The sequence below is a fragment of the Rhinolophus ferrumequinum genome, chromosome 9 (genome assembly GCF_004115265.2).
Source record: "Rhinolophus ferrumequinum isolate MPI-CBG mRhiFer1 chromosome 9, mRhiFer1_v1.p, whole genome shotgun sequence".
NCBI lineage: Eukaryota > Metazoa > Chordata > Mammalia > Chiroptera > Rhinolophidae > Rhinolophus > Rhinolophus ferrumequinum.
The window spans coordinates 16,340,677-16,361,557 of NC_046292.1; the positions used below are offsets into that span (position 1 = coordinate 16,340,677).

At 38.6% G+C, this 20,881-nt stretch overlaps 2 protein-coding genes across 8 annotated transcripts; one reads left to right on the forward strand and one right to left on the reverse strand.

The window, feature by feature from the left end:
- Positions 1–3,503: 3,503 nt before the first annotated feature.
- On the forward strand, positions 3,504–7,122 carry PNRC2 (proline rich nuclear receptor coactivator 2). Its single transcript, XM_033113560.1, has 3 exons — positions 3,504–3,675; positions 4,595–4,797; positions 5,096–7,122. The coding sequence occupies exon 3, from the start codon at positions 5,114–5,116 to the stop codon at positions 5,531–5,533; it is 420 nt and encodes a 139-aa protein (XP_032969451.1). The 5' UTR covers positions 3,504–3,675; positions 4,595–4,797; positions 5,096–5,113; the 3' UTR covers positions 5,534–7,122.
- A 2,009-nt stretch (positions 7,123–9,131) lies between these two features.
- SRSF10 (serine and arginine rich splicing factor 10) lies at positions 9,132–20,811 on the reverse strand. 7 transcript variants are annotated; one of them, XM_033113556.1, is made up of 7 exons: positions 20,599–20,802; positions 19,071–19,175; positions 15,774–15,877; positions 14,262–14,424; positions 13,974–14,027; positions 13,739–13,840; positions 9,132–10,429 (listed from the first exon to the last, which is right to left on the reverse strand). In XM_033113556.1, the coding sequence occupies exons 1-7, from the start codon at positions 20,661–20,663 to the stop codon at positions 10,369–10,371; spliced, it is 654 nt and encodes a 217-aa protein (XP_032969447.1). In that variant the 5' UTR covers positions 20,664–20,802; the 3' UTR covers positions 9,132–10,368. The 7 variants fall into 7 exon arrangements, 6 of the variants coding, with proteins under 6 accessions (XP_032969447.1, XP_032969449.1, XP_032969448.1 ...); XR_004423800.1 differs by lacking the exon at positions 9,132–10,429 and adding an exon at positions 18,267–18,629 and having other exon boundaries at positions 13,612–13,840; positions 15,774–15,880; positions 19,004–19,175; positions 20,599–20,811; XM_033113558.1 differs by lacking the exon at positions 13,739–13,840 and having other exon boundaries at positions 13,974–14,024.
- Between the last annotated feature and the right edge of the window lie 70 nt (positions 20,812–20,881).

Consider the following 20,881-nt stretch of genomic DNA (forward strand, 5'->3'; position numbering starts at 1 on the left):
TGATTTGCAACTGCTCAGGAATGTGTGAGCAACTGGGAACACGCAGCAGATGCTTCCCCAGAAAAAAAATTCACCGTGTATGGAGGGGTGTGTGTTTTGATACCAGTTTGGCAACGAGATCAGGGCCCTAAGATCCATCAAAACATCAGGCAGGCACTCCCCTTTACTCTTTGTCAGGTTCCAAGAACTTGCTTCTAGAACCTAACGGAAATAAGCCATCAGCTGACAGACCTGCAAGCATTCAAAGTTGTACTCTGAATTCATACGTAAGCTTGAGGAATAAAAATAACCAAACCAACTCTTTTGAAATCGACACACTGGGCGGTAAGTCACCCAGCCTGAAAGCTTGGGAGTCCAACTAGAGATTTGTTCCACAGGTTTGGCAAACCAGGGTGATTGCCCCAATTGCCCTAATGCTCATGGGATCTAAAATACAATAAGCACCAGCCTGCAACTTGCCAGTCCTCCAAAGGAGGATTGTTACTTTCAGAAACACCTTTAGGTAATGTATCTAATACATTAGGTAAGGAAAGGACTTCAGCAAGTGTGGGAATCCTTTCCTTCTCCCGTCCATTCCACAGGGTTCGATACAATGTCTGTTACCCGCAGTCCTTAGTGATGTTAGCAGGTTGATTTTTGTGTTTACAATCGGCATTGCCTGTCCTTGACTCTCAAGGGAAAAACTGAGGAAATGAATCTCCCAGACACCAGCTTTCCTTTCTGATAAATACCATGTTTCCCCGAAAATAAGACCGGGTCTTATATTAATTTTTGCTCCAAAAGACGCAATAGAGTGTATTTTCAGGGGATGTCTTATTTTTTCATGTACAACCATCTACATTTATTCAAATACAGTCATGTCATCTTCTTTTGGAACATCGTCATAATGTACTAAATGCGTCCGTGTGGCTGACGATCTTAACCGGGGCTTATTTTCGGGGTAGGTCTTATTTTTGGGGAAAGACGGTAGTAAAGGGAAGGGCTTTTGAGTTCCTTTAGGGCCAGGATGGAGTATCATCCACTGTTGTATCCCCAGGACTTGGCAGAGTGCCTGCTTCAAAGAAGACACCAGATAAATCTTTGTTCAATAAATGTTTGGTGTTAAATACCCACGTATTTATTATGCATTTGGCTCCTAGCATTGATGGCTGATCTATATCCTGAAAGCTGTTTGTTTGCAGCAACATTTTCCTGTTTGAACTGAGAACTACTAATTGGATGCTGTTGGTGGAACTGATTTTAAGACCAGCCTGCGGAGGTTGTATCAGATGTCCGAAGAGGGTGTGATTTTCGGTAAACGTTAATGAAGAATGAGGCAGGAGCTATTATATATTGAGAGGCTGCGGCGAGTCTGGGACACGGTAAAGGCTTTAATAGTGCTCTCCTGAGGGCAACCTGACTCTTGACGTTCTGGCAAAGAACCTGGTTCGGCCAGGCAGCAGGATGGAGGCTTCATACTGCCCAAGCAGCCCCAGCAGCCCGTCAGTGTCTGCTCTGGACAAAGCACCTTTCAGGCACTGGGGAGGACACAGAGGTGATTCAGACACAGATGCTACAGGCAGCATAGAGCCTGGCCTCTGGACTCTTGCGTGTGTAGCTTTCAGCTCTAAACTGTCTGACCTTCAGATTCTTCATCGGTCCAGTGGAGATCAACATAGATCCTACCCCATAATTTGTGAAAATTAAATGAAATGATGTGAGCAAAACAGTTTAGCACAGGGCAGGGAGGCAAAGTATTCAATATATTATGTGCATGTTTACAAGTATCCAATACATTACCTGTGTGTTTATACAGATAAGATTTGGAGAACAATTGAATTCTGTAATGCCATTTTGGGCTGCTAAAGTGTTTTTTTGTTTTTTGTTTTTTAAGTGACACAATCAGATCCGTGGAGGATACAGAGAAAGAAGGGGGTGAGGGTGGGAGTGTAGCAGGGATGAATTTGAAAGATATCTGGGGGATGAAAACGAATTAGAAAAAGAAAATGCTCAGATTGAAAACAGATTGTTCATGTTACAAACCATTAGATTATAATAAAAAAATATATTGTATGGGTCTTTTCTGAAATCAAAATTTTGACCCATTAAACACAGCCTGGCTGTTTTCTGGCCGGATGTCTAAGCCAGCTATTTGAAGTTTTAGGAAATAGATTACACGTCAGTAACCTAGCAGCTGTTTACCATGTACAGTAAAGTACATCTTATTTGACTATAATATGATTAGCACCAGAAAGTCCCATCCTCAAAAATATCTCTTCTACATTTTGCCAAATTAATTTGATTAACAAACTCCTTTTTTAAAATACGGTCGCTTAAGTAGTTTTCTTAAGAAAACTTAAGGCCCACAGCTAGAAGAACATAGTGGTAGGGGATGATGACAGTGAAAAATTGATGATTTAAAATTGAGTTATGTGGGACTTATAAAATATATATACAAATCCTGTAACGAAAACGTTCACAGAATTGGTGTTCTCTTTTAAAACACTCACTTTGGGTTGCTTATCCATTCACTCCGCAGAAGTTGCCCTTCCTTTTCCCTGCACTTTGCTGGCATTATCTTTTCTCCTGCTTTTCACTTGCAAATTGGGCACAAAGGGGAATAACAAACTTTCCTTGTGCACTTAACGTGCGAGGCACTGTGCTCAGAAAAATGAAACCTGGCCTTGCCCCTCGAGGGTGTTTTTGGGGATGGGTGGGCAGATACACAGTCGCAAGCAGTTAACGATGCGGCAGGAGGAAGGGCTCTACTCGAAGTTTACGGACCAGTGGGGACACAAAGAGGAAGTGACTGACCTGGTCCGCGCGCGTCGGAAGCGCGTTCACAGGGGAAGCAACTTCTGAATAATTTCGAAGCTGGGGTGGGGAGGACAGGAGGAACCGCAAGCTTTGGGAGCTGCAAGTAAGTTCTCACGCCGAGAAACAGAATGAGGGGAGTGACAGGCTCCAAGGAACAGGGGCTAGGTGTCGGAAAGCAACTTTGTTGAGAATCTCCCAGCTGTAAAACAGTTCCACGACCTGAACTCGGGAACCTAATGGCCCTTTCAGTAATTCCCCCAGGGAGGAAAACCAGCCGGGTCCTAAGGGCCGCGGGCCCGCGGGCCGGAGAGCCAGGTTGGAGCTGCTGCCGGCGCAGACTGCTGACGCCCCATCCAGGTGCCGATCAAGCGACGGCAAAGCTGGCTCCTGGAGTCGGGGCGCTGGCGTCGCGATCCCAGGGAGTTGCCGGGGCGGAAGGCGGAGGCCACCACGGCTGGGGGTGCCGAGAACAGCTGGGTGGACGCCTCTAAAAAGAGTCCGGTGTTAGCCGAGGGCCCGCAGCAGTTGTTCCCGACGTGCTCCTCTCCCGGAGAATTTCAAACCCTCCGCAACCACCTCCTCCTTCGATCGCCCCGGCCGCCCCAGCAACAGGCGGTGGCTCGTGTATCATTGGCCGGGCCTCGCGTTGGAGCGTTTTGATTGGCCGCCATGCCTCTCGGCTCCGCTTCTGCGCTCGTCGCCACCTCCATTTTGTCGGTAGAGGCAGAAGGAGGAGGTTGGGTTGAGTTGCCGAGGTGGTTAGCGGGCTCGTCGGTGCTCGTGGGCTTTGTTCGTTCCGTGCCTCGTCTCTCCCTGGAAGGGGAGGGGGCTTCGTCGCCGAGCAGGAGCCGCCGCTACCGCGGTCCGAGTTTGAAGTCGGTGAGTGGCGGCGGCGCCGCGGGCGCGGCCATGTTGGCCGTCGCGCTCCCCATTGTTGGTGGAAGGAAGCGAGATCCGGGAACCGGGCGGGGCGCGGGCGGCCGGGAAGACCGGGTTCCCGGGCAGGGCTTGAGAAAGATGGAGCCGCTCGGAAGCCGAGCCCCATCGGAAAAAGTGAACTTTCCGGGCTCGCGTTGTGAATGTCTCTAGGTCTGGGAACTCGTAATTTACTCCTGGCTGTTAAAATAGCCTTGAAGGCCCTATTACCCTTTCGAAGAGGGCTTGTTGATAACTTGGTTTCCTGGAATATCAAATGAAAAATCTTGACTTTGTCATGTGCTCCGTGGGGAGGCGTTTTTATATACTTAAGATGGGAACTGGATTAGGTTACGACGTATGAAAACTTAAAACGGGGAGGAGTGGACAGTGTTCCCAACTAAAGAAAAGTGCATGTAGATTGGGAGAAGAGGCTTTGTGAAAACGGATATGTGATGTGTTGAAAGATTGAAAAATTCTGGTGGGACTTTACAAACAAGGTCTCTTCGGGAAACTAATTTTAACCCAATTCCCTTGTCATGGCAGTAAAGGCTAATGCTTTTCTGGTTTGACTTAAATTAACATCGTGGTCACAAAAACTGAGAATCTGAAAGGTCTCAAGGAAAAAGATACAACTTGTTAGGGGACTTGTAGAAACCCATCTCATAATTCCCCAGGAAGGAGTTCCTGGGTATCAAAGCGGATGATGATAAGAGTTCTTAAATGATGACAGTTATAAGCTCAAAGAAAGCCATCTTCAGATTTTCTGCCTTTTAGTTCAGGAAGTAGCCATTCTTTAGTTAACTGATTCTGTAGTAAATATAAATGGTCAGTTTCTCCTCTGTTTTTGATTTGAATTAATGAAGCATACTTTTCTACCTAGGACTTGTCTCAAAACTTGTGTGCTGAGGAGACTCAGATGTTGGCCTCAGCTCCTAGGCTGAAATCAGCAGATTGGCCCATGAAAACTTCTGTATTGAGACAAAGGAAAGGATCCATCAGAAAGCAACATCTATTATCCTGGGCTTGGCAGCAAGGAAGAGGACAGGTAGTGGAAATCCTGCAATCTGAAAAGCAGACTGAAAGGTATGAAAAAATTCACCTTGTAATGGGGCATTTTTATGGTGGACTTACCCTATTGTTTTTATTTTGAAATAGAGGATTTTTCAGATTTGTGGGTAAGCTCATCTTTCTTAGGAAGGTAATAAAAACTATGCATAACGAAGTGTGAACATACAATGAAATTAAAGCAGCCGAATAGCACAGTTTTGAGCCTCCCTCCAGATTTCTGGAGTTGCAAGTTGGGGGCTATGGAAGCTTCTTCACGTTTTGAATTTTTCTTATTGGAATTTTATTCAGTTATTTTGTTTCCGTTCACTTACAGGTGACAAAGAAGCTGAAGATGGGTGGTGGAGAGAGGTATAACATTCCAGCCCCTCAATCTAGAAATGTTAGTAAGAACCAACAACAGCTTAATAGACAGAAGACCAAGGATCAAAATTCCCAGATGAAGATTGTTCATAAGAAAAAAGAAAGAGGACACACTTACAACGCATCAGCAGCTGCATGGCAGGCCATGCAAAATGGGGGGAAGAACAAAAATTTTCCAAACAATCAAAATTGGAACTCTAGCTTATCAAGTCCCAGCTTGCTTTTTAAGTCTCAGACTAATCAGAACTATGCTGGAGCCAAATTTAGTGAGCCGCCATCACCAAGTGTTCTTCCTAAACCACCAAGCCACTGGGTTCCTGTTTCGTTTAATCCTTCTGATAAGGAAATAATGACATTTCAACTTAAAACCTTACTTAAAGTACAGGTATAAAATAAGATAAAGTACTGATGTTCAAACTTAGTTAATTTAAGGGTAGTTGTCAGTTGTTTCATACCAAATTCATTAGGGAAATTAATCTGTGTAAAACTGCTAATGTAGAAAATCTAGACTTCATCTTGTGTGGTGTGCACTGTGATGTAATGGTAGTATCAGTGCAACTTAACTAAATTACTGATAACTGTACCAGACATCAAGTGGTCTCAATTGAGTAACTTAAGTGAAACCATCCAAGTTTAGATTTGGGGAATGGTAAAAAATTAACTTGATTGCTTTTTGGGGTAAAATACTGATTTAAGATTATCATGAATAAGTTAGTCGATTTACTTGTTAAAAGCTAGTGAAACTGCTTATAAGCATCTAGTTAACATACAGGGATTGAAAACTAGTTGAGTATTTGCAAGTTTAATGTCCTAGAAACACCAAAACCAACACAACCTGATGCACTGCCAAAAGAAAATGTGAATTTTTCTTAGAGAATAGTTGCAGTTTAGTAAATGTGGAAGGGGCAACGGGGTTGTTTAGAATGAAACTATACCCCAGTGGCCCCATTTCTTATATGCAGTGGATAGGTGATTGCCAACAAATGCACCAAAACCATTTTTATAGAAAACAATATTTGATGGTCAGCAGAGTAGCTTTCAAAATACATTTTTGTATTATAGCACTGCACAAGCTATTCTTACTGGTCTGGCCTCAAATCATCCCTGCAAAGCTTGCTTAAAGTAGGGAGCTATATAATGTGAAAATTTTGAGTACCTAGAAAAGAGCCATGTAAATATATGTAATAAAGTTGTAGCATATGTAAAGTTTTGTTGGCATTTATCCTACAAAAATAGAGTATTTTAGTATGAATTTGCTGAATGTAAGACCATGGACTTTTTTACACTATGGCCTAATTTTAAAGGTCCAAATAATGTTTTTAAAAGTTTGCCCTTGTGCTAAAGTGCCAGTGTATGTATCTTATAATTGATAGGGTTGTAAACTATATTTCAAAATCCTAGTGTAATAAAGTTTTATATAACTATAACTGAAAAGGTTTTAATCTGCTAAAACACTTCCTATTTTTGAGATGTGAAAAGCAGTATGGGACTATTTTAATTTTTATTCTGTTAAGCCCAAAGATTAACTATTAAAGCGTCCATCCAACCTTAAAAATTCATATTAGCTTGAACAATTTTTGTAACCTATGATACGAGTTTAGTTGAATGCCAGTGTATTTTTTTTTGTCACCAGTAAGTTCAACCCAGGGGACCACTTATGCAAAAGATGTGTTTTCTTGCACAATACCTTGATAACATGTTTTAGCTAAAAGTAAATGCTAAGTATAACATTAACCCAATAGTGGAAAAAACGGTCTGCGGGGAATCAAAAATTTCTGATTCTAAGTGCCCTACTTTCTAATTTGGCCACTTTTCTGATATTTTAGGCAGAATGATGAAGTTGTATTTCTCCAAATAAATTCAGGTGAGATAATATTGCTCAAGTCAAATAATTGTATCCCAAAGACAAGTTTATATAGTACTAAATGTGCACATACGAATTTGGAGCATGAAATTTAAAAATAAAACTCTCTCTCCCCAGTGGCTTGTTTTTATTTTATAAAGAATTATTGACTAATCTTAGAATGCACAGCAAGATAGTTGGTTTTTAGGGGCAACCAATTTGCTGATCGATCGACATTTGGATTAGTTCAACAGCTACACAAGAAAGCAACTTATGACTTACCCCTTTCCATCAGGGCTAACACTGAAAGACCACAGAATACTTTGGAAACTTAAAGCTTCTGAATTCTTCTGCTATCAAGTTGAGTAAAGCAGGATTTAATTAACCCCCCCCCCTCCATTCTATGATTTAGGTTTGTAGGGAAAAAAAATAGCACAAAAGAATACCTCAAATTGACAACCCATGTTGATAATCCTGTAGGTTCTACACAATAGCAGAGTAAGGCTGTATTTTATCATACAAACTGTAGGAAATTAACATTTGAGTCTTTCCCCATTTATAGCCCAGTGTAATTTCTATGGACAATGCCAAGAATTGCCCAATCTTCTGTACCACACTAGAATTGCACTACATTGAACAATTCTCAGCCCAGGTGTCCGTTAGTTTTTGGTCCACACTTAAATACAGTGTAAGATTTTTGGATTGGGATTGACGGTGAGAATAGAAAAAGCTTTTAATTATAAAAAACTTTTAACAGGTAAGAGCAACCTAAATAAAAGGTCAATGATACCAGGATCTCGTACCTTAGAAAGGTACTAATAAAGTAGTGGTTAGCCTACAGATGTACTTGTGAGAACCAAAATGTTATCAGAGAACCTATCCTGCAGGGCTGAAGTTAGTGTGAGCCGTCAGTGTACACGTATATAGTATGGAACCTGAGTCCGTAACTTATCCTTACACTTAAGTTTTGCTAAGTTTTCTTCCCAAAAGCAAGCAAGGTGGAAAAAAACCAAAGGGTTTGGCCTAAATTTTCCAGTGTTTAATTGCATTCTCATAGGCAGTTACTTTGTAAAACAAGAGGGACAATTATCTCTAAAACCTCACACAAATGAAGGGCTACTCAGTCACAAATCTGTAAGGCAGAACTAAACCTTACCCCCAACCCCAAAATTTTTTGGCTCCTAGATCAGTTTTTTATTTCTCCAGCATTCAGAGATGTGATCTACAAAAACTAGGCATAAAGGCCTTTTACTTAAACTGTCAGTTATGAATTTACATGCCTTGTTTCTTATTCCATACAAAAAAGAATCCTATCTTTTTAATAAAAGGGTGAAACAACTGTTAGCAATACATAAACGTAACGCTATAAACACACTGTTGGAGGGGGCAGGGGGAAAAAAAAACGGAGAACTTTTCCATAGCAACTAGCTGTTTTGTAGATTTCAGTAGTTGAATGAAGACAAACAGGTTGCTTACTTCATTTATCAATGAGAACAGTTTTTTTACTCCTGTGACTGAAAAGCTTTGCTAGACCTCTGGTAGAACGCCATTAGATTAGTCCTGGGCCACTATCAAGTCATTGCCTCATTTAAAAATATCTCAGGATTTTGTAAACAGGAATTTGATCAAAATGCAATACAAGGAGACTGAAATTTGGGAAAGTAGGCTGGAAAGAGTTGAGTCACAACAGCCGTGATGGTTTACATTTGTCCCCTTTCACCCAGAAGTTAGAAACAAAATACCTTTTGTAACTTACTTTATAAATTTATTAGATCTTCCCTCTAAGTGAACTCTATATTCCATTAATTTTATTAAGTTATAAACATTTTCCCATTTGATTAAAAAAAGCACAAAACAGGAACAAAGACGAACCAAATGGAAAACCATGGACTCTGATCTAGGGTCTGCCACTTTCTGTGTGATCTTTGGCAAGTTTGAAAAAAAAAAAAAAGGGTAAAAACATTTCATACCTCCCTTAGTAATGTGTTTATAAATTAAAGGCTTAAACACGTCCATATTCTTAGATGAAGATCTTTATGTGAGAAATTTAAATACGTAGCAGAAAAATGACAATATGTGAGCGGTGGAACCAATATATCAGTAAATAAGCTTCATATCCTAATAAGGAACTAAGGAATCCAAAACATTTTGATACTATAAAAGTTATTTATTCACTATACACAGAACATGTCCCCTATAAAATGCACATGTAAATCACTAAAAAGTATAACTTGGTGAACATTTTCTCAATTACAGAACATAACCAAATCAGTTGGGATAACAGCTCTGTTTGCCTCAAAATAATCTTAATATAGCACCCAGAGTCTCCTTTATGTCTAGTGCAAAGTTAAATACTTTTGGGGGATTATTTCCTAATGTGTTTGAGGAGGCAGAATTAACAATTCACTATAATTCTAGTATATTACAGTCACTGCACAATAAATCAGTTTATTACAGATTAAAACATCATTTTTTTCATTATTTGTATTAATGGGATGCAAACAAATACCGGATACTTTTAAATGGCAGATAACCACAAAATTGCTTATCTTTGATAATATATTGGGTTTTATAATTACATTAGGATATGAATGATGTAAAATAGTCACAAATAATACACCTCAAACAAAACAATGAGGCTGTGATATTATTCACTAGATTGTGCTCAGTAGATAATTAAGTGAATTTTATTTTTCTCCCCAATTACCCAGTACAATTTTTGCCCACAGTTAAGGGCTCAGTAAATGTTTGCTGAATATACTGACTCGGAAAGAGGTGCGAAAAGATGGAACCTCTTAGCTGTATATCAAGTATTGTCATTGGAATTTACCTGGGAACGAATTATTTAAGGAAGATGTAAACTGCACATGGCATACAGGTAAATAAACTCGGATGCCAATAAAACAAACCATTAAGCAGAAAACACTGGCACTAGAATAAACAAAGGCAAGATTTACCAATAGCAAAAATGGAACTGACTTGAAGAGATAACCAAGGAAACGTTTATATAAAACCATACCTTTTCTTACCCAATTCAGTTTGATACAGACCAAGAGAGGCACTGTAAGAGACTATGACCGTCTTGATATTCAGACATCCTAGTTTCCAGTAATTTATTATGGACCTGTTACCCATGAATTAACATAAACCTATTCAGATTTAGGGATTAGTTTCCACAAGTACAAAGTTGAGTTTCCTTGTATTTGTCCTAAAATGCTTACTTTCAAACTTGAAGGGACTTCAATTATTCCATGTAGTTTCAATAACGTTCTTTTATCTTTTCGGACCAGAGTCAAAATACTCATACAGTATTCATACTGCAGCACCTTCCACCCACCCTTTGGTCGCTTGAACTGCCCTTCTTTGGTTCTTTTTCCGCTTTCTCAGATCTTTCTTGAAGTGTAGTAAGCAGAACTGTACTGGGTATTCCAGCTGCAGTTTGGTCTTAAATAAAAGAAGGATGTTTGTCAGTTTGGTTTTCTTTATTCTTCTCTGTGGTATACAGGATTTTGTTAGTTGAACTGGATGTAGCAGCTTACTGGGCCAAATTTTCAAGAGAATAGTACAATAGTTCCCAGGTCTTTGCCCTGGGCTGTCACTTAATAGCTCATACTCTATGTAGCACCTTTCCTTTCCCACTGAAGCATTATCTGTCATTTTTCTTCTTGCTTACTTGGCTTAAAAAAATAACGCAGAGATCTTAAGTAAAAAACAGGTGAAATGTCAGCCCTCACTTGAGTCTTGATATGTTCTACTCTAATATATCGAGCAGAGTGCCAGACACACAGTTTTCAGTAATTGTGGAACTCAAGTATGTAATCCCAAATTAAAGCACTGTGTAAGGATCCTCATCAGCAGGATCCTAACTACCATGGGTTCAACTAGAATCTAGTCCTTTTGAAGCCATTACATGTCACTTTAGAAATAACATAAATTCCTTGAAAATATCGAGTCTAAAAATAAGTGACGTGAAAAATGAAAATATCAGGCCTTCTAATTCTACACAGAGACTGAGAACAATCTCCTCAATTTATCTCTCAAATTATAGTCCATTAAAAAAAACATTATATAAGGACCAGGCCTGGACTTAAATTCTGGGTTTGCCCTTCATAGCCTTTCTTTGTGTCTCAATTTCCTTATCTGTAATATGGGGAAAATAAAAGTATCTTTCTCATAGGGTTTTGTGAAGAGTAAATGAGTTAACACATAAAGCTTTTAGAACGGTGTCTGGCACATCATAAGTAATAAATATCAGTTATAATTGTCTTTATATAGCAACTAGACTCCAAACCACAAAACACCAAAACCAGTTCCCCCAAATGGTTATCACTTAATAAATATTAACTGCTCACCAACATTCAATGCCAAAGTATTTTAAATCACACCATAAAACATAAGGCCCAACACATCGCGTTTAGGATGGGGAAGAGCAGAATTATTGATCTATCCAATAATGAAAATATGAACTTATAATTAGCTGACCTAAATTTCATTTTAATACGTATCTTAACACTACCAATAACCTCCAAGTTGTTTAACCCAAAGGGGCTTTGACATTGAAGAATTTTTAAGTACTCTGTAAAAGATGTACCTTGCTGGTAAGTTCTATCATTTCCAAAGTAAAAGTTAGTTGTGCCTAGTGCAACACTGATCAAAACTATTCCTAAATCTACAAAGGATTGTTTCCACTGTTACTTTAGAATCTCATCAAAAACTATAATAATTCCAGTTAATCATTATTTCCTTCATTTTGTTTTTATTATAGCATGTTTGCTTAATTTACAGCAAGCAGAAAATAAGCTGGGTCTTGTTTTGATCCAAACATTGATGTTTTAAAGGTTGTACACAATATTTGTTAAAAAGAACATATAAAAATACCTTTTTAGAAGCTTCTATAAGAAAGAAAATACAAAGTTTAACCCCACAACTTTCCTCTTTGCTAGAACTGCAAACTACTGCTACAGTTTTAAATAGACTTTTTGTTTAAACTATACATCCAGGAAAATCTAAAAAAATTAAAGAAACGTGCATATAAATGATTGCATAGCAGAACATGAACATTAACTGCAAACAGTAAAGAAATGAAAGTTAGAAATACTATCAAATATACAAAGGTTCTAGAATCAATCCTTTAAACACATTCCACAAACAGTATTTAAAAACCATCTTTTGTTCTTTACAGGCAAGGCCTAGATTACTAAAACTAAAATTGAAAAAAAAAAACAAAAACAAAAACAAAAAAACCCAACAAAACCCGCCCACCCAATCCTCTAAACGGAATAATTTCCTCACAATATTTCTTACTTATAACCTGCAAGCAAGCAATCTAAAATTTTTAAGGATGCTAGCTTTTATTGTGAAATGAGATTGGACATGTTCAAGTCACTTTTATTGCCCCCCAAATGATCTTTCAGAGAAATGCTAGAAATTGTAAATGGTTAAGGGTGTTATTTTCTCACTTTTAGTCGGGTACTACTACACAATGATAATCAATCAAAAACTCAGAAATGTGACTCATACTTAGTCAATTATTTTCCAAAATTATTTTAAATTTCATGGCACCACAGAATCACCTAGAATGGGAGTGCTGCCTTTCAACTTGCCTCATATTAAATAAACCGAGATATGAAGAACAAGCCTCCTTCATAAAGAAGTAGGCAAATTTTGATACAAATGCACACACTAAGTGCTATAAGCATCAAAATTCAGTTCTTTTATACTATGCACACACACAAACCTACTTTGAAACAACTGACTTGCTTTTAACAGCAGCAAGAAAACAAAACAGTATTACGGTCAACAATGTTCCTTCAAGTTTAGAGTAACTACGTAAGAGCATTCTTCTCCCCTTAAAATTATTTCTGCCATCATTGACCTGCTTCAATTTTTAAGGTGAGTTTTTCTGATGTTTGTTATGTTTCAAATCTTCACCGAAACCAGAAAAAAAGCAGTGAAGGCTCCATGTTTCAGTCAAAAACTCAATCTCTGAAAATGCTACTTAACCCAGTTGGCATCATTCCCTAAGACAATGGGGTTAATAAAAGAACTATTCCACACTGTGTCATAAATAACTATTCTCACGGGCCTAGACATCTTGACAAGACAAAAAGGTCCACCCTGAACCTAAATGTGTCTGATCAGTCAGTGTACTGTGGCTACAACTTCACTTTTGTATCATTCTATCTTATTAGCAAGCTACATTTCTAGGTTAACAGGTCTACCAAATATGGATATGAAAGTTTATTTTTAATAAACAATGTTGCAAATTATGGTCAACCAACATCTTTTCACCAAACTTCAAGCATAAAAAATGAGAATCTTTACAAAAATATACAGAGACACCACAAATTGGTAGCTGCCCATAACATTAAACAAACTGGACTCTTAAGAGTGGCTTCTCAACAGCATATCATTTTAATTATAACCATTGCCTGGTACAGGGAAAACTGACAAGTGTTTTGTAAGCATCATTGCAACATTGTATTCCTGATAATTTAAGTAAACCAAACTATGAGTAAATGAATGATACATGCCTAAAAATATCGTGGTTTATACTATCAGTGGCCACTGGACTTAGGACTAGTCCAAGACCTTGATCTAGATTTTGACCTAGACCTAGACTGTGATCTTGACTGAGATTTGGATCTAGGTGGTTCTTTTTTCCTTGATTCCTTTTCATATCTTGAGCCAGACTTATAATGTGTTTTGGAATCTGTTTTAGAGGTGCCTCTAGTTTTGGTGTGAGATGCAGACCTAGAACGTGATTTAGCCTTCATTTCTTTCTTGGGCTGGGACTTGGACCGTGATCTTGAATTGGATTTAGATCTTGAAAAAGATCGATTTCGGTGTTTGAATCTTTCAAAACAGAGGAGAGATACAATTAGAGTAAAAATTAGATTCTATATTAATCAAATTTATTATTTTTAGAGCAAAAGTTCACTCTGAAATTGAAAAATGTATAAGTCTCTTTCAAAGCAAAGTTATTTACCTATCATTGTCGGAATGGCTTCTGCTACGCCGTGGTCTTCCAGTCGGTCTACTGCTAAAAAGTACATCAGAAAAAGCAAACAGTGACAAATGTCTATTTTCAGTTTTTTTAAAGTTTCTAATTAAAAAAGTGAACCAAAGAACTTTTTAAATGAAGCACTAGAATATTTTGAGTCTCAATGAGGCATACAATGTACATAATTAAAAGTATACAAAAGGGTAAAAACATTTAAAAGCTAACAGACATAAATCTTTCCTGATAGATCACTGTGCTACACATCACACTTACTTTCTAGGACTATAAGATCTTCTATAGTTGTAATCAAAGGACCGACTTCTTGATCTCCTTCGTTCATAACTTCGGCTTCTAGAACGTCTATATCTGTCATAATCATCATAGCGTGAAGAACTGTACACATTCCTCCCTTCCTTGGCTTTCATCTGATTTGGAGCTATGAAATACATAGAACAGAATTATTTAGAAACATTAAAAATGTAGTATTTAAGTCTTCATTTTATAAGAAAAATTTCTGTGTACCCTTCCCTTATAGCCCCCATCTGTGCCCAAGTTAACTGTTAACATTAATCTTGGAAATAGATTTATTTTCAGTGAAATCTATCAGAAGACTGTTTTATGTTAAAAGTGATACTCTCAAATATCTCCCCAACTATTTTTTCCCCAAAGACCTCTCCCCATACAGCTTGCTGTTCCAAAATATGCCAACTACTCTGAAATTAGGAAACTATACCATTAAAGTATTTTTAAAAAATTTCTAAATCAAAATATGAATGACTTTTGAAACAGATGCTATTTTGGAGTCATTCCACCATGATTTATTTCCATTCATTAAGAACACAATTTACAATGACAAAATACTTGCTGGTGACCTATGAACAATGGTGCAATGTCAAAATGCAGTAATATACATTTATACAGTTTTGAGAAACCATGACAAAGAAAAGCAAAAAAGAGCTGATAACTTATTGAATGTCTTAGGCATACCCATACCTCCGGACACTCAATTCTTGTATTAGCTCATCTGATTCTAAGAAGCTGGTACTTTATTTAAGTGTGTATGTATAAATAACAATGAACTCCCAGGAACCCATCACCCAACCCCAAACCTAGAGAATTACCAATAGCTTGGGTCTACCAAGTGCTCCTCCTCTCCTCAGCAGTTATTTTAACCTCTATCTTTTGGTATCTTGCCCAAGGTAACAATAGTTGAGCTAGAATTCAAACCCAGGTCTATCTGATTTCAAGGCCTGTTCTCCTGCCTCACTAGCACACAACTAACACCTAAAATATGCCTACATAATAATAAAAACCAAGTACTAATATAAATTCTATTCTACGTTTAATCTATATAGCCTTTCCCAGTCTATCTGTTCATTTCCATAGTCATGCACCCATGTTATTAGCCAATTATACACCTTGAAGTTCTTTATGAGGAAGAGAAATGGCTCAAGAGACCCCAAACTTTCCAAATTTTATCCCTTTCAATTACCACCCTCAGTATATTAAACATGTCACAGCTGATAATATTGATGCACTTTCTTAAGAGTCCAAACACATTTCAGGCATTCTGGTCTCCACATTCTACCTTATGTCTACCCTAAAACTTTGTCATACATCTAAATAGGATGAAACAAATGATTCAAGATACTCTATCCTCTCAAAAACTGTATTTTTGGGTTTTGAACAGATGGACAAATTGCACAAATACTTCCAAGACAAAAATCTCAAAATGCTGTCTAAAAAATGATACATTATGTACATATTAGGCATAAAGGTACTTACTCTTCCGATCCCCCTGTGCAAACTGTATTTCAATTTGGCGACCACAAATCCATTTTCTGTCCAAGTTATGTAAAGCATCTTCAGCATCACGAACATCCTCAAATGTGCTAAATGTTAAGGGGCTTGGGAAGTTTTGCAAACTTTGACAATGAATAAAAGTTCAGCTGGAAACCTTGAACAATTCACAATTTCTCGATATTATTCTAGAAAATCTGTCAGACCCCACTTATTAGTTGGTTGATTCAGCTATAAACACATAGTATTAAAGCACTTGTGAACTCCTAAGGCACATGTTTGAAAACACATGTGATATATATTGTAGCTATTATTGAAATAAGATGTTATAGCTGAATTACCAAGTAATCCTATCAAGAAATGTCCTGAGTTTTAAGAATTAATTTTACAAAACAAGACAAAAAACAAATGTCAGTTCTGTTTTATATTAAAACAAAAATTTCTTAAAACCAAATGTTTCTCATATTTTTATTTTAAATGAAAATAAGAAAATGCCAATAGTTCTTGTGTAAGCAAGCAGAATATACCTTCCCTTACAAGAGATGAATTTGGCTGTTTTTCTCAGACATATCTAACACTATTATTTAATGTACTTGTCTTCCTTATACCACTCAGGGAAGACTGGCAGCTTAGCTACTTGTGGTTATCAAGATAGAATCAAGCAATACTCAAGACATCGCTGTACCAAAAACGTATTACAACCATGCACAGACTATAAAAGCATGTTCTCAAGAAATAACAGACCATTTCTAAAGATTCCTGGACTAGAAAGCCCTAACCATGATATGAAACATGCAACATCCTGCAAAGTGGGTTTGGGACTGGCTTTAACTTGAAAATTTCAAGATACTATGTATCAGCACGAAGGAAGAACTGTTGGTCCGTTTTTGATGTCAGAGGCTAAGTTGCTTTGTCCTCTGCTCAATGTCAGCAATACCATGAGAACTCTTGACTTTATGTTATTTGGTCCAAATTTAGTTCCTTTCTGAAAACCATCATTCTAAAGGAAGCCAAACATATATTCAGAGCAGTGTTTGTAACACTTACAAGCTTCGGAAAGGAAGGTAGGTTAGGTCTGGGTGTGGATTTTCATTCTATCCTAAAAGTCACTATTCGAACTTGCCTATTTCTATTTCTGAAATTTCAGAGATCTTTGAGAGCTGATTAAAAAATACCCCTGAAGTGGCTTTCTCCTCCCCTAATATTGTTTTATTCTAGACTAAAAGGTCTGCCTCACTCGATTTCCTATCTTTTGTTCTGAAAGGAATTAAGGACCACGGCAGATCCCCAGCTTTTTTTCCTGAGGCTATTATGTGTAGGTTAATGTAGAGAGAGGTTTCCCAAATCCTAAACCACGGGGCTTTCAACATGAAAAGGCAAAGGCTGACAGGGAGTTTTTTTTTTAAAAACTATTTTAAGACCACAGAAAGACTGTCTGTGTATAAAAATTATGTAATTTTCCTTTAGATTCTTTTGGATGACAATTATTCTGGAGTATCACATACTCGAGTCAAACTACTGCTGATTCTGGTTCACAGGCCATCCCAAAATCAGGTAAACCAGGTAAAATCAGGTCAACATTGTAATCCAGAATGCATTGCTACCCGTTTTCCTTCTTTAAAAACCAAACCAGATATAGCTCTTATACTCCCTGCAACAGAGCTTTGCAACTAATTCCCACAATTGTCCTTGATCACTGGCCCTGTGGGAGTAGCAGCTTTCGGCATTTCCTCATTAAGCCTCACTAGGACTCCGCTAGGTTTCAAGAGACCCACTGAACTTAAGCAGTAAGAAATTGTCCTAGCCTGAAGTCCACAGCCTCAACCTTTGTCGTCGCATGGAGATCATCTCAGTGAAGGAAGTAATGTCACCTGAAACACTGGGCCAGGGAACGATTTTCAGTAGATCCTGATAAGGTACCCATACTAGGGATAAGGTCATCTGCATGCTATTCAGGGCCAACTAATCATATGTACTAACGCAGTGCAGGGCCAGCAGGCGTCACAGACCTAAGTTTCAGAAGTTAGGAGTATGTGTGTGTCTCGCAGCAGCCACTTTACAATCTATAAACAGGTAGTTTCTCTAGTAGATCTGACCCTACAAGTCACCAGCGCTGTTTCTACATAGTCCCCAGTCCATGCACCTGTCTCCCCTTTAAGCATGGCTCTGTGGAGTCAGCTTGACCTCAGAATCTCGTGCTACTCCAAAGAGCACCACCTGCTCCCCTAGGGCATCTGACCACCTGGTCCAAAACAGAAAAATGCTGCATTTAAGCTTAACAACATTACATCCTTTAGTACACTTTTTGAGAAGCTAAGAGAGTGCATTTATACAAAACCACAATCACAACATCAAAGGCCCACATAAATCAAGTTACAGGTTTTGTCACTAGACCAAACCAGAATAATTTTGAAAATTAACTGCTTACAAACATTAAAAAAGAAAAAAAAAAAGGAAAATAGTTATTCTGTAGGATACATCAGGTATGACTCCTTTAATCTTGGCCATCATTCAACTTCATCTTGACCTTTAACTCTTTAAGTGCTTGTCAGAAGGACTTGTCATGAGATGCTTGGCCAAATATGACAGATGGCTTTATCTTTAACTTTGAAAAACAACCTTTTCCCCCTTTTGTAGATAAAGCGAGGCTTTGTCTCCCATTAGGCTTGTCCTTCTTCCAGCTTTTCTGTATTTTTTCTTTTCCCAAACTCTCCCTTCTCTTCAAGCCTGATCCTTAAGTGGCCTTTGGCTTGTCTACTTGCCTTAAGTGTTGAACTCTACTCTAAAGGTTCTTTCATGCTTTCTCTTTGGGGTCGCCATAACTGTACAGCTTTACATTCTCTGAGGTAACAACAGAGGACAGCAAATTAGGGGACAATATTAAAGAAGTTTACCTCATTGTTATACAATTTGTTTTGATCAAGTGATTCAAATTAACAAATAAGAATACCAAACTTTAATTGCTAAGCACAAGAACATATTAATTTTTATTTTGATTTACATTAAAGGTGGTAGATACCCGAGTATTCAAATTTAAATCACATATTATAATCATTGATTTGAGTTTCAGCAGCATAAATGGGAAATATTTAAATATTTTACTATTTTTGGATTAACTTTAATAGAGCAATGTGTGAATTAGAATTAATTTTCAAAAATTTGAAGACATAAGACATTTATTAAAGGACAAAAATAAACTACTTTTTAGATGTTACCTCTTACATAAACTTGAATTTCAAACTTCAACACCCCTCACTAATCAGCCATCTGAAGAAAGGATATTGAACATAAGCAAATCCTCTTGGACGGCGAGTGTAGAAATCAAGTGGAACATACACATCAACTATAGGACCATAACGACCAAATTCGCGTCGTAAATCTTCAGACCTAAAACATCATAAAAAGATCCCAAATTTTTATGTTCACTCCCTTAAAAGAGTTTCTTTGTAAGAAATACATTCTTTTTGTAATATCTCAATTAATGAAAGGGACTGCTTTGTCCCTAGGTGACCTGAAACAGACAAGCTTTCTATAAATCTCAATATTAAGAGCCAATTTTAAGAGCAGACAAAAATGTACAGGCAATATATCTTTTGTATAAAGGAAGGCTATGATCCAAGATCTCGGAAGATAAAAATGCAGTTATTGTTTTACATTAACAACAAGAAAACAGACATTTAAGGACACTTGATAAATAACAATTTATCTCTAGTTTTAATTCATATCCTTCATTTTTCACAAGTGGTATAGTAGCAATAGGTTGTATATAAGTACTGCTAATGTTTTGTCTTTCACAGTTTCAACTCTAGTACTCTGAAAAATGCCAAGCACTTATATTTACCCCAAAATTTTAGCGAAAGGGTTAGACACTTGGTAGGCTCGAAAAATAAGTCACAAATATATGTAATTCCTTAAAAAAGTCAAATGATATGAAGGGGAAATTTTTCTAGACGCTAGAATAACCACTACTATTTACTTTCCCAGTTACAGTTAGGACAGAAAAATGTAAATCACACAAGGCTACCAGAAATATTCGATTGGGGGATTGGTAGAGTGATTATTTATGAAATATAGTCTTATTTTGTGATTAAAATCTCTAAAAATTCTGACGGCAATTCCAAGCAATTGGAATTGTGAGAACAAAGGCACATTCTGGATTAATCCAATTTAGTAATCAACGTCCTCACGGTAGAGGCTTCTTAACCCCCACCCCTACCTTCTCAAAAGGTGACTATTATTTCCGGGAAATGGGAAAGAACTAGTTCGTATCGTAACTGAAAGAATCTGATGTCCCAAATCTCAATATTCCCGTCTCCAAACATCTCCATTTTAAACCCCACAAATATAACACAACAAAAAAAGGGTAGGAAATGCTTCGCCACACTCTCCTCCTCCAATCCCGTTATTTCGTTGCAAAATTAAAAAAAAGAAAAAAAATCCCTGGGCCGAGGGGGCGTGCACCCCAAAGAATGTGAACTTCAAATCAATGGGGAGCGGATGTTGGCCGGGGCTGGGGGTGGAGGCACGGAGAGGAAGCCAGGAGAAAGGAGTCCCGAACGGCAGAGGGGGAGGGGGACAAAATCCCGCCACGCGGCCGGCGCTGGCCCAAGGGGACCAGGGACGCCGCCTTCGCTCCCACGCGGTGGTTGAGCCGGCGGCCTGGCCTAATTCGGGCCCGAAGGCCGGCGCGGGACCCGCCATCTTCGCCCTATCCCCTCCCCCGGCTCCGCGCGCCGCCGCTGCCGCACAGGTCCTCTCCGAGCTCCTGCGGCCTCCCTGCGTAGGCCCACAGTACCTCCCCTGTACATACCTGGTATCGTCGGCCACGTTCCTTACGAACAGAGACGTGTTGGGGGGGCGCAGGTAGCGGGACATGACGGCGGCGTGAGTCACGGCAGGGGCACTAACGGGTTCAACAAACCGTCCGCGACTCGGGCGGCGGATCTTCAGACACACAGCCAGAAGGCTCCGCTACGGGCAACCGCCTCTTCTCGCGAGACTTCACTCCCGCCTCCAACCCCCTCCTACCTGGGCGCAACGCCGGCACTGGCAACGGTTCTTTCCCGCGAGATCAGCCGGCCTGCGCCTGCGCA